This window comes from Malus domestica, chromosome 07 (genome assembly GCF_042453785.1).
Source record: "Malus domestica chromosome 07, GDT2T_hap1".
Classification (NCBI taxonomy): domain Eukaryota; kingdom Viridiplantae; phylum Streptophyta; class Magnoliopsida; order Rosales; family Rosaceae; genus Malus; species Malus domestica.
Genome location: NC_091667.1, coordinates 417967 through 431602, shown reverse-complemented (window position 1 = coordinate 431602; position 13636 = coordinate 417967). Strand labels below are relative to the sequence as shown.

The 13636-nt window shown below is 36.0% G+C and overlaps 1 protein-coding gene across 3 annotated transcripts; it reads left to right on the top strand.

Moving 5' to 3' along the window:
* Window positions 1-4304: 4304 nt before the first annotated feature.
* Window positions 4305-10937, top strand: LOC103438363 (protein EMSY-LIKE 3). Of its 3 annotated transcripts, none has more exons than XM_008376911.4 (10): window positions 4305-4671; window positions 7051-7259; window positions 7351-7463; window positions 7602-7866; window positions 7995-8177; window positions 8270-8338; window positions 9524-9766; window positions 9854-9922; window positions 10030-10093; window positions 10446-10937. In XM_008376911.4, exons 1-10 carry the CDS (start codon window positions 4644-4646, stop codon window positions 10466-10468), a joined length of 1266 nt encoding a protein of 421 aa, XP_008375133.2. In that variant the 5' UTR covers window positions 4305-4643; the 3' UTR covers window positions 10469-10937. The 3 variants fall into 3 exon arrangements, with proteins under 3 accessions (XP_008375133.2, XP_008375134.2, XP_008375132.2); XM_008376912.4 differs by having other exon boundaries at window positions 7959-8177; XM_008376910.4 differs by lacking the exon at window positions 8270-8338 and having other exon boundaries at window positions 7959-8219.
* The last annotated feature ends 2699 nt before the right edge of the window (window positions 10938-13636 follow it).

The following is a 13636-nucleotide window of genomic DNA, read 5'->3' as shown; positions in this document are numbered from 1 at the left end:
AATATGTAGACCACCAATAAAGCAACCCTAAATAAATAAACTTTCATTATCACGTCAATTTCGGTCATCATACATAAGTTGTTCTTTATGATTGAAGGATTTTTTTTTTTTTTTTTTTTGCGGTTCAACCAGTCCCTACATCTCTATCCTGTCGTTCCCGTGTTCCTTGTCTTCTACCCCTTCGTCATGGCTGAAAGTTAATGTTGATGGGGCTCTCCATGGCTCAAACAAAATAGGGGACACAAGGGTGGTGTTTTGTGATAACAATGGTGAATTTATGGGGGGTTTTGTCCAATGATTTTCTTACATCTCCAGTTCGTATCATGTGGAGTTTTTGGCATTTAGGTAGGTCTTCGACTTGCTAATCCAGGCTGATCACATGTCTGACAGTCTTCCAATTTAATGACACATAGATTAACTCGTATGACTTTGTTTTTCAATTTGAATTCTTGTTGGTTTGATGAACAACCGGATTTAACTTGTGATGTTTTACTTATTGAATCTACTCATCTTTAAATGAACAAAGTTTTATCTTTTCAACCAAATAAAACATTTTTTTTATGTTAGTACTTGTTTAGTACAATTGATTTTTCTCATAACACAACATGAGTATTTTTTCTTTTTTAAACACAACCATAAAAAAATAACCCTTAAGTAATAGTTATACTAAAAGCCACAGTTTTAGTATAACTTTGGGTGAAGGATACACAACCAAAAGGTAAAGTTACACCAAAACTGTGGATAATGTGGCTAGCAAATTTTAGTGAAGGATGAGAGAATTTATCCCAAAGTTTAAACATTATACAATATTATTGATAAAGAAAACTATCATATAATATTAAAACTAGATATGTTGAAGGATACACAACCAAAAGGTAAAGTTACACCAAAACTGTGGATAATGTGGCTAGCAAATTTTAGTGAAGGATGAGAGAATTTATCCCAAAGTTTAAACATTATACAATATTATTGATAAAGAAAACTATCATATAATATTAAAACTAGATATGTTGAAGGATACACAACCAAAAGGTAAAGTTACACCAAAACTGTGGATAATGTGGCTAGCAAATTTTAGTGAAGGATGAGAGAATTTATCCCAAAGTTTAAACATTATACAATATTATTGATAAAGAAAACTACATATAATATTAAAACTAGATATGTTGAAATAGAAAAAAATATATATTCAAAATTGGTTAAAAGGTTTATTAATTGATTTGCACCATAAAATTGTTATTTAGTTTCACTTCACCTTTGAAATTGCTTTTGTCTCGCTTTACTTTATAAAACTGCTATTTTCGTCTCTTTAAGTCTCAATTCATCTTCATTTTCGTCATTCTATTAAATAAACGTTAAATTAAAAAGTAGTATGGACATTTTATTTTTGACATAACTCTTTGTCTCCAACTTGCCTACTAAAACAAATCCCTATAAGCAAACTAGAAGATGAGTACCCCACATCCGTCAATACATTTGCTATAAAGCAAGGTTTTAAAAGATTTTAGGCACTAGTGGGTTGTGGATTAGGGCCTAGCACCTAGGCAGTTAGGTGAGGACCTAGGTGAACTGAGCGGATTTAAATAAACTTATTATACATCATATAAATAAGTGTCTATTCATACTTAAAAAATACATAATTGTATTGAAATACATAAATTGAAAAATAAAGTGACATGTAGATTAGATAGTATTAGAACATATTGAAAATATGGGGAAACAAAATATAATGAGTGTTCATCAAAGTATTCAACAAGTCTGTTATAATTTATTAAAAAAATAAATGCACAAATAAAAGTTATTTATTTTCTATCTAAGTGAAAGTAGCGATCAAAGTGGGGGTTTAGGCGGGTTAGACAGATGCTTAAGCATGTCTGAGCGCACTTTTTTAATTTTCAAACGCTTAAAAATTAATCAAGGCGGTGGCCAACCACCTAATGCTTATGCGGGACTTAGGCAACACTAGGTGAAATTTTTTAGAATAGTGCTATAAAATTGTGTTTCTGATAAATGTGGCGAAAGAGATTCTAGAATCTACAAACAAGCTTTTGAATACTGTACACTACGTTTTGAAGTTACAAAGAAGGGATATAATGTCACATCCTGGCCGGACCCCTATCACATCCCAGACTCGACTCCCCCATAGCACGATATTGTTCGCTTTGGGCCTTGACCACGCCTTTATGGTTTTGTTTTTTGGAACTCACATGAGAACTTCCCAGTGGGTCACTCATCATGGGATTGCTTTCGTGCAAACTCGCTTAACTTCGGAGTTCCGATGGAACCCGAAGCTAGTGAGCTCCCAAAAGGCCTCGTGCTAAGTAAAGATGAGAATATACATATAAGGCTTATAGGATCCACTTCCCTGGGTGATGTGGGATGTCACAATCCACCCCCCTTAAGGGCCTGACGTCCTCGTCGGCACACTTCTAGCCAGGGATTGGTTCTGATACCAAATTGTCACATCCTGGCCCAGGCCCCCACCACATCCCGGGCTCGACTCCGCCGTAGCACGATATTGTCCGCTTTGTGCCCCGACCACGCCTTCATGGTTTTTTTTCTGGGAACTCACACAAGAACTTTCCAGTGGGTCACCCATCATAGGATTGCTTTCGTGCTAACTTGCTTAACTTCGAAGTTCCTATGGAACCCGAAGCCAATGAGCTCCCAAAAGGTCTCGTGCTAGGTAGAAATGAGAATATACATATAAGGCATACGAGATTCACTCCCATGGGCGATGTGGGATGTCACATATAACACGGTTTATAACATCAATAAAGATTGTCAAATCTCGCTCCATTGAGAAGTCCCTTTAGACACTCTAAAGAAGATGTCAAATATGCCAAATAAGATTAAAAGACATTCAAGTGTTCTCCAATTGATATGACATATATGATGTGGCATGTAAGTCATTTGACTCCTTACTTTCTAACTTTTTTTTTAACAGCAAACAAAGAAAGAGTCAAATATATTTAATTTTATTTTTTAATACATGAGTCCCATTAACAACCGATAGAATATAAACTAAAACTAATTTTGATTATTTTTTAATAGTTAATGTAACTCTAGTCCCATTAAAATAATAAAATCAATATTTGACATATCCATTGTAAAAAAAGAAGATTTAACATTTGTATTCAATTTGCCATATCAGCCATCAAATAAAAATTTGACATACTATATTTGATATATCATTTGGAGATGCTCTTAGATTCATTGAGAAACCTCTTCAAATCTCACAACATCAATCAAGGGCTTTTGGCTACCCCTAAAAGTCCTAACACTCATTATTTTTAGAGAAACTAACTTAGACATCAGAGCAAGTCCACCCCTAAGGACTTTGCGCCAGCACCCAGCGCATTTATCCACTCGTGTGAACAGTAATAGACTGGAGTGAACAGTAATAGGCCAAGGCATCTCCACCCCTAAAAAAATGCGCTGGCACCCAACGCATTTATTTGGTGTGTTTTTTTTTTAGTTTATTTCAGATAAGATTTTTAACCAATTTCAGATAAAATTTCAAATAAACTTAAAAAAAAATACACACTAAAATAAAATTACATACTCATCAAATAAACTTTAAAAAAACACACTAAAATAAAATTACATAAACTCATCAAATAAACTATAAAAAAAAACACACTAAAATGAAATTACATAAACTCATCAAATACACTTTATTCTTCAACCACAAACTTTATTATTTATAGAAAAAAATAACATTTTAAAAAAATTTATGTATTTTTTTAAAAATTTATGTATTTTTTTAAAAATTTATGTATTTTTTAATATTTTTTCTGTATTTTTTTATAATTTTTAATATAGTTAATTAATATGGACTGTTGGATTTGAAAAATATTCAAATCCAAGAGCCAGGGAGTTGCCACGTGGCCACTTGTCCAGCTTCTTGGTCAGTCAGTTTTGAGCTGGGCCCCAGGCTGTTGCACGGGCTGGAGGTAATGGACAAAGTGCTGGGCTGTTTTTTGGACTGAGTGCTGGGCAATGTCCACTCCGGTGGACTTGCTCTAAAAAATCCTTTGGCTTCACCTTCTACCTTGTAAGGCTTAAGCCACTGATCAAATATGTTAATTATTTTGTAAATATATTTTTGTCAAGTTCAAAAACTGCAAAAATTCACTACTACAATGATATTTTTTTTTAAAATAAAAAATTCGAAGTCAATTTATTCTCTACTCATTGAGCATAAATATATTGGATATAAAAATTGAAAAAAAAAATTGAGCGAATAATTAGCTAAATTAACAAAAAGTACAACTAGAGAAAGAATCATGTTGACCAAAAATATTACGGAAATAAAAAAATTAAAAAAAAATGCTAAAAAGAAAAAATGAGAAGAAACTCGCAGTGGCAGTGATTTCTCCTCCGAAACCGACCGCCGCTAATTTCACTCTCTCTACTCTCCGAAACCCCACTACTCCACCTCCTCCAATTCTGTTTCCTGCAGAACATACAAGGAACACTCTTGAATCTTCCACGACGACGACCTTTTGCTGCGGCATCTTGCGGTGTCGTTTGGTGCTGTTCGGACCTCAAGGTCTCTGGGAGCGTATTTGGAATCGCTGCCAAGTTCAGCGCTTGAGATTGTTGGGTTCTGGTTTTGATTGAGGATTTATCAACTGCCCATGGACTACGAGCCCTACGATAGCAGCGGTGAGCTTACCTTTCAAAGATTGATTCTTCCTAGTAATTAGGGTTTATGAAGTGACTTCTCTGCTTAATTTGGGTTTTAGGTTACGTTCTTCTCTTAAACTCTCATAAAAAAAAATCTGTGTATGGCACTCGGAACTGTAATTGGGGGTTTTGGGGTTTGTTGCAGTGAAGGAATTAGGGTTTCCCCAACGTAATTATGGTGTTGAGCAACCTAAATTCACTTTCTTGGCCACTTTAGATGTGTTTTTCTGAAGAGCATGATGTTTCTTTGATGTAATTTACTTCGTTACTATATACGTTCATATACATTAATGAGCCCTTCTTTGTTTTTAAAACGTGGGTACGTCATTGGGTTGCTGAAGGACGATTTGAAATTGAATTTTTTTACGATTCAGACCATTCATTAGTTGACACAGAGCGAGGTTTTGATTTTTTCAGAGAAGTTCATACTTGGATTTTAGAATGTGAAAGAAAGAAGTAGTAATTAAATACAAATGATTGAACACTTGAGAGTTAACATCAGTAAAGCTCTAGACTGTCTGTTGTTTCTTTGCAAATACCGCTGCTGACCATATTCCAGAGTTTGAGGGAAAAAAGAAGGAATCTTTATGGATTTTGAGACATTGGTTTTTCCAAGTTCTTTTGAATGCATAAGAAATTTTTTAATAAGAAAAACAAATCATCCTTTTAAGCATGTACATGCTGACAGAAAAGAGCCGTTGATTTCTCAAGGAGAACACCTACACTGTGTATCTGGGTTATTATTCTGTGCACCTTTTGAACTTCTTTTCAGTGTCGTTAGGCACTAGTGTATATGCTTGAAGTCCGATACATGTTTAGTTTCAGTTATTAAACAAAGTCTGTCATGGTAAGCATATTCCATTCCATACCTAAGTTACAATAACTTGTGAAAAAACCTTCTTTGTGATGTATTACACTTTCTTTTCTCTTTCATCAGTATCTCTTTACAGTTTACTCACATTTCTTTTCCCATTTCTTCATATCTCACCATGCTTCCTGTATCTTGATTGGGATGCATCTATCTAACAACATGCTTCCTGTATCATACAATACATTATGTATTCGCATATACTAGCAGTTTAACTGGTTCAATATAAATGTGACTTGAGAGGTTCTGGATGTTTGTTTATTTTTCTTGGCAAACTTTGATTTTCTTTTGGGGGGGGGGGAGGGGAGGGAATGAACCCCAAAACCAACTACAATAAGTTATCCGTACAAATCAACGGGTCCTGCAAGCCCCTAAAACATCATCAAATAAACTAGATCCAACCCAGCAAGGCAAAATAATAAACGCCTAAACCCAAATTAAAACTCCATTAGCTAGACGGTCTGCCACACAGTCCTTCTCCTGGTAGACATGGTGACTTCACAATTATTGATCCGTCTCAGTAACAACAGCGGCTAGTAACCAATGCAGAAAGAGGGTGAAAACTTGCATGCTCATACATCTGGATAAGCTGAACAGCAATGGCGGAGTCCATCTCAATTATAAGATCGCATATACTTCTATCAACAAGAATTTTGAGACCAAACAATAAACCCCATATCTCTACTTCTAAAATTTTCCCCCTGCCCAAATTAACAGCAAACCCACCCATCCAGTCACCATGAGAGTCTCTTATAACACCTCCCGCCCCAATCTGACTAGACATGGTCCTATGAGAACCATCAACATTAAGTTTAAACTTACCAGTCACAGGAGGCTCCCAAGGAAGTTAAACCCAAAACTTTCAAGCTTTCTCAGAATTAAAATTAGAAGCCATAGGCCATTCAGGAACAGCAGGGGAGATGACCTTCTTGGGGACCGGATGTTTGTTTATTTTAAGTTATACTTGATAGGAGAAATGTAGTTTACTGTAATGTAGTTTAATGTATCTCAAGGATCTAATTAGTCTGGAAGTTGTACTCTAAAGATGAGTTTATTGAACGTGTTGTTCATTTTACAAATAAAAAGGGAACCTCCGGTTTAGTTGCAGACACTCTTTTTTTTTTTTGTTTTTTGGGAAATTGGCAACTTCAGCTTTTTCCGGTTAAAATTGCCATCTTATTTAGTTCTTGGGTTTGCACCTATACTAGAAGTTAGAGATTTGAGAATTTTTATTGCAATTTCACTTTTTCCTATACATTTTCACTCAAGGACCTATCAATTAGAAGCTTGTACAACCGTGTCCATGCACTGAATCTAAAATCAGATGATTGCATCCCTCTTTGCTTGTCATGCATAGACAACCCGCAAGATATTCTCTTTCTAATCTAGTGTTCCATATTTCTGTGAATTCTGGCCATACAGCGTGTCTCATTTTGTTTTCATTATTGTTTTTTGTTGCATCCATTCTGAACCCCAAAAAACAATTGCAGGAACTGATGACGATCTTCCTCCATCACACCAGCATAGAGTTCCCAGAGGGGGCCGTGTTACGGGGAATGGAAGATCTGGTGGGGGTTCCGTCCCATATCCTAGGATGTATGGTGAAACTGACATGGAAGCACAAATTCACCAGCTTGAACGAGAAGCATACAGTTCAGTTCTGAGAGCCTTTAAAGCTCAAGCTGATGCCATTACTTGGGTACTTTTGTGATCTATTTTTTCATGGATCTAATATCTTTAATTTGTTTGATCAGGTTTAGTGACTGCTACATGAAATGTATTTTCTTCAGGAAAAGGAAGCTCTGTTAACAAACCTTAGAAAGGAGTTGAGGTTATCAAATGAGGAGCACAAAGAACTTGTAGGACGGGTTAATGCAGCAGATGATGTCATAGAGAGGATAAGGTCTGATAGATTGAAGAATCAAGATACAGGCTTTTTGTTTAGTTGAGATATGAGACCTATTCATTAGATTTTATTTTTTTATTTTTTGTGTGTGTGTGTGTGTCTTTTAATGGGTACTGTGTTGGGCGATGCCAACAGGGACTGGAGACAGGCTGGTGGGGTTCAACCGGGCATGCTGAGTACTGTTCAAGCAGTGCATGATCCAATACCTAGTCCTACTGTCTCTGTATCACGCAAGAAACAGAAGATGACGCAGTCAGTACATACACAGTCCTTTGCTGGGCCAACACCATCATTTCATCCACCAGCAGTTACCACATCCCACCAGCCATCTTCATCTACTGTAAAACGAGGATCTGTCCCAGCCCCAACATCAGGAGCCAAGGGCAAGAAACATAAACCCGTGAGTTGAATATTGAGTAAAACAAAAAACAAGTCTGCAGGTTATTTATTCACATATTTATTAGTTTTCCTTCGGTCACATTCTGTTAACAGGGTCAAATTTTGCCTGGTGCTTCTTCAATGAAGCAGTTCCCTTCCTCAGGTCCAACAGGAAGGGGTCAAGTTTCGAATAGAGTTTCGACTGGTGCCGTTGTAAGTGAACCTGCTGAAGGAAAGACAAATGATACCTTGATTGGGAGGAAAGTAAGGACTAGGTGGCCCGATGACAACACTTTTTATGAAGCTGTTATAAAAGACTACAATCAAGCAGAGGTATCTTTTGCTCGTACATGCGTTGAAGGAGTTTGTAGTAATGTAAGGTCGTGTACCTGACATTTATTCTTTTTTTCATTTCTGAATTTTAGGGACGGCACCATCTAGTCTATGATATTAATTCGGCAAATGAAACATGGGAATGGGTTAATCTATCAGAGGTATGCTTGATGCATTGAAGTTATATTGCCAGCATGTCGTTTTCATTACATTGTGTTCTGCAAATTATGCATTGTAAAGCTATAAATACCAGAAGCTTATTTTAGTGGTAAGAATTAAAGATGCTATGGTAGAAGCTGAATTGTCAACTCTTGAATATAAGTGACCACTTGAAGTTTGTTTCTTCTTGAAAAATTTTAAAAATATAATAATGTTATAATACCGTACTTGGTGCTTAATGTTCTGTGTATGTAGTATGTACTTCAAACATTCTGACAAGACTTCCTAAAAATTTTCTTTAATGAATATTGGTTGCTTCTTGCTTTCTACTCTTTGTTAACCAATGTTTTCTGAATTGTCCAATTTGTCTAATTAGGTGCTGTTATCTGATTAATCATAACATGCTCCCAGTAATATTTGCCTTTTGCTCCTACTAAGTAGCTCCTGTTCATTCCATTGCCACCATTACTTGATTAAAAAAGTTTGTTATCTTTTTGGCGTACAAAATGTGAAGTATAAAAGGTATCTGACAAGGGACAGTGATGTGAACCGATAGGACAAACAATTTGGAGGTTAGGGTTTCAAGGGCCTATATATAATTAGGTGGTCCAAACTCAATAAGTAAACCCTTGTAATATTATAGAAACAGCTTAATAGTTAAGAAATCACAATTAGGTTGGGAGTGATTCTGGGGAGTAGGTGCTTCTCCCTGGAAGTGATTCTGGCCCTTAATCCCGAATGATCACTTAACCAAACAAGCTCCACATAGTGATAGTATTAGCATCCCAGCATTAAAAGAGATTATGAAATTAGAAACGGGCATAACTAAGCACTAATGAAAATGCTCATAGGTTATCCGTCACACACATATTGGAATCTGTATCAGGTATGTTTTGAATATTTTAACGCTCATAATGACTATGAAAAAAGAAAAAAAAAAGAAAAAGCCTGACAACTTAATCAACTGAATACTAACCGTATAGTTTTCGGTTACAATACTAACACTATGTTTGGTTCACACTTAATGGGGAGAATGAACAGGATTACAGGAAGGAAACGGAAATTCATTTGGTTTTCATGTCCTGTTTATGAACGATGACCGAGTGGATTTTTCTCACTCAATAATGATATATTAATTTCAGATGTTTTACATATTTTCTTATGTTGGCTTATTATTTCTTGTGCAGATATCTCCGGAGGATATTCAGTGGGTAGGTGAAGATCCTGGAATCTCTCATCGTGGGGGTTATAGTGGATCTGGTCATGGAATGAATAGATTTGTAGGCCGTGACAATGTTCCAGTTCCTGGAAGAGGTAGAGGGATCCCAAAGGGTCAAACAAGAAAAGATTTTCCGCCTTCACAGAATGGCATTGGAAAGAAGGCTCCAGACAATATCCAGTTACTTCACACAGATACTTTAATTAAGGAGGTCAGTAAAAGCTAGTTAATCCATAAATAGTCAATAAATTTACTTTTATTTGATTGATGCTTACTAAACTTTGTTAAATTTGAACAGGTAGAAAGGGTCTTTGGTGAAAACCGTCCAGACTCTGTTGAAATTGAGAAAGCAAAGAAAGTGTTGAAAGTAAGAAGGGCAACCTTAGAATTTTTTTACTCCTTTTGTCGCATTTTTAAGTTTCATGACAAGTTTTTTGTTCTTATTTGCAAAACTGATCTATTGATTTTGAGCAGGATCATGAACAAGCACTTATTGATGCGATTGCAAAGCTTGCTGACATTTCTGACGGTGAATGCGGTAATCATTGCTTTATCTTGTTTTGTTTTTCAAAGCTTACCTTGTTGTATGTAAGCTTTTAACTGATTAGTGTCCACCAAGTCTGCTTGCACAATTTCATATGAGCCCCCCCCCCATAAATTCCTCGTCATTTTATAGAAAGTTGCATCAAACACAGAAGTGAGAACTTAATTTGGCATTTCATTTTTCTTGAAGAATTTATGTTGAATAATCTGGCACTTCATATGTAATTTTCTGGAAATAGAATATACATATCTCAAATGCTATGGTTGAGAACAAATACTTTGGTGTGTATCATCTGTTTGATGCTCAATTATTTTAGTTTTATTTCCTCTCTTGATGCCTCGTGTAGGACCTTTGCCTTTAAACAGCTGATGGTCGCGGACACAGTTCTTGCACGGGCAACGGATGGAATTGAGACTGATAGATGGCTGGTTTTAAAATCTGCAGCAGTCAAAAAGCCCATAAAAGGCTGGAAGCAGGGGGGTGACGATAGGATAGGAAATTAGGCTGTGGAGGTGAAACAGATATGGGTTGAAGTGAAGGCCGCCTTTTTGTACAATGATATATCTTTTTATTATATAACTCCATACCCCAACCCAGCATGTGTAAAACTCTGGGGCTTGGGTCTTTCCAGGATAGGCATTATTGTAGAATGAGAGCTACTGCAGTCGGGCAATTACTTGGTTATAAATAGTGGGCAGGCAAAGTCAACCTAGGAAAGATCTGATGCCTTTTGTAACATTGTTTGATAGTGATTAGCGTGCTGCCTTGTGTAAATTACTTTTTACTGCCCCTTAGCTGTTGCATACATGTGATGTGAGAACATATACTCTCTTTCTCTTGGCCTAGCGTCATTTCTCTTTTCGATATTGGAAGAGGTTTCAAAAGTTCAAATCTCTCATGCTGTCCTCGGAGATAAAAGTGTCTAAACTCCAGTCAGAAGTGCATCATGCGAAGCTAGGGCATGTTTACTTGGCACAAATGAGAAGGAATGGATACGCGATGAAAAATCTTACCTTGGTTATCTCATACCTTTATTTTTCGGATGTGCGAGCATCCCGAGGTTCATTGGTTACGGAACTGGATCCCCTCCTGAGCATGGGGACTGGAGCCTGCGGTGCAGCCCATCTAGGCTCTTGAAATTTGATTCAACGGTTGTAATCATTATAACTTTTAGAGGGGCTTCTTGTTTGTAGCCATTGGATCAAATTTCAAAGGTCCAGATGGGCTGCTTAGTAGGCTCCGGTCCCCATGCTCAGGAGGGGATCCGGTTCCATTGGTTGCAATATCGGAAAAAGTTGTTCTGAAGACAAAAGAATTATTGTGGTTGTCACGATTCAACAGAACAACAAAATCAAATCTTACGGGGGAAATTTCTATAGACAAAAGAGTCAATGTGGTCGACACGATCCAACAGAGCAACAAAATCAAATCTTATGGGGGAAAGAAGTTCTAAAGACAAGAATATTGTGGTCATTGCGATCCAATTTTGCCAATAAAAAATAAAAAATATTCCGACCTTTAAAGGAAATTGCAAGGATTTTGTAGTTCAAGTGGTTAAGAGTATTTACTTCTACACTGCACTGATAAGGGGAACCGTGAAAGGGGTCTGGGTTATCCAACTTAATCCTATGTTTTCTGAAAGCAAAATTTTGTCTTCATTTTCTGTGCTAAGAGTGCTTTAGCTTGGTTGCTTTGCTCGTCACTCGTTTGTTATTTTGTTGTTGAGCAATCACCCCCTCCCCTCATGCGTTTTGGCTTTTACATTTCTCAAACTTGACTTAATGGCTAGGATCAAAGAAACTATAAGTCCATGTGAGTTGTGACTCGTGAGCAACCATATTTTCATGCGCTCATTACTCGGGTGATTGTGTGTGCAGGACTGTAACCAACTTATACTTGAGGTTGATCAAGCTTTCAAAACTGACTCAGATGTTCAACTTATACTTGAGGAGCCGGAAACAGATACAAAATTTATATATCATTCATGTTGCTCTTCTTCCGGCAGGTTATGTCTCAGGACTCAAAAGGAAAACAAGCCAATGCAAACTGCAGAATAAATAGGACATTTATCTCATCAGGCCTAGGGATGGGCAAATACCCATCGGTTATGAGTAACAGCGGTTACCCGCCCATTTAAATTTCAGGATTACGGTTATACGTAACCGTTTAGATAAATAAACGGTTATAGGTATAACCGTTTACCCGCGAAAATTTAATGGGCGGTTATGGGTATTAACCGCGGTTATAAACATGTAACCGTTTACCCATTTATTTTATATATGTAAAATTAACACAAACCATGTTCCCTATCGAACAAAACTTTGATCAATGCTATTGACTATAGTGCATGATTTCTGTAGCTAATATAATATAGTTTTCCTTAACCACTTTAAATTTCATGATCCATTATATATATTATGTTAATACTTTACATTCCAAGTTAAATAACCCAAGAATACTGTCTTTTAACAATTTTCGTTACCCAAGAATACTTAGCAAATTTTATATTACCTTCATTGTTAACAGTTAAAAATATCGTCCGTAAACTATTATTTCAATTATTGCAATGGTATAAGGACTTAAAAAATTAAAATGCGGAAATGTATGATGAATGTACCTATAACGGTGTTTAATTGTTAGAAAAAGAAAATTATGACAAATTTTTCTTTTTTAATTTTCAAGTTGTTAAAAAAACACGTAGATAGATGAAAAATGAGTAAATTAAAAAAGAAAGGATAAACGGGTTAAAAAATGATAAATGGGTAAACGGGTACTCAACGGTTACGGTTAAATGGGTATACGGTTATGAGTATGGTTAACCATTTATAAACGGTTATAGGTATGGCTATAACTGTTTAGGCAATTAACCAACAGGTAAACGGTTATACGGGTCTGAGAATAAACGGTTATGGATAAATAACCGCGGTTACCCGCCCGCCATAACCATTACACATCCCTAATCAGGCCCTTTATGCAAAAGGATTCTCAATTTTTTTTTTCAAAAAATAGGGATTAGGTGTGGAGCCCACTCCACATCGAATTTTAACTATCCGAACCATCTATTTTGTAAGTCTCGATTCATAGATTACCTTACAAAAATTCAATTCAATCCGAAACCATTTGCTTATTTATTTATCAAGATAAAATTTCATTGTTTCTTATATAACAAAGTATTCGTTAATTTCTTTGAACTCAATTAGATGTCTTAAACATTTCCGATTTGGCTAATATTTTGCAAGGATGATTTATGAGGTGCAACTTGAAAAATAGACGGTTCGGATCGTTAAAGTTTGATGTGATGTGGATCCTACAACTAATTTCTATTTTTATAAAAAAAAATAGGAATCCCTTCTCTTAAAGGTTTCTCTTCTCATTTTTTCACTTTACCAGACATTTGGTCCACCTTGAAAAAATACTTCAATATATATTTTTTAAGACATTTATATGCCCAAAAAATTGACACTATTGACACGTGTTTTTATTTATTTCAGAATCCCTACTTAAAAAAACATTTCACCATCCTTATAGTCCAAGGCA

Coding starts and splice junctions, on each gene's coding strand:
- LOC103438363 (XM_008376912.4), top strand. CDS start 4,644: ATGGACTACGAGCCCTACGATAGCAGCG. Junction 4,672..7,050: donor CGAGCCCTACGATAGCAGCG/GTGAGCTTACCT, acceptor AAACAATTGCAG/GAACTGATGACGATCTTCCT. Junction 7,464..7,601: donor GATGTCATAGAGAGGATAAG/GTCTGATAGATT, acceptor CGATGCCAACAG/GGACTGGAGACAGGCTGGTG.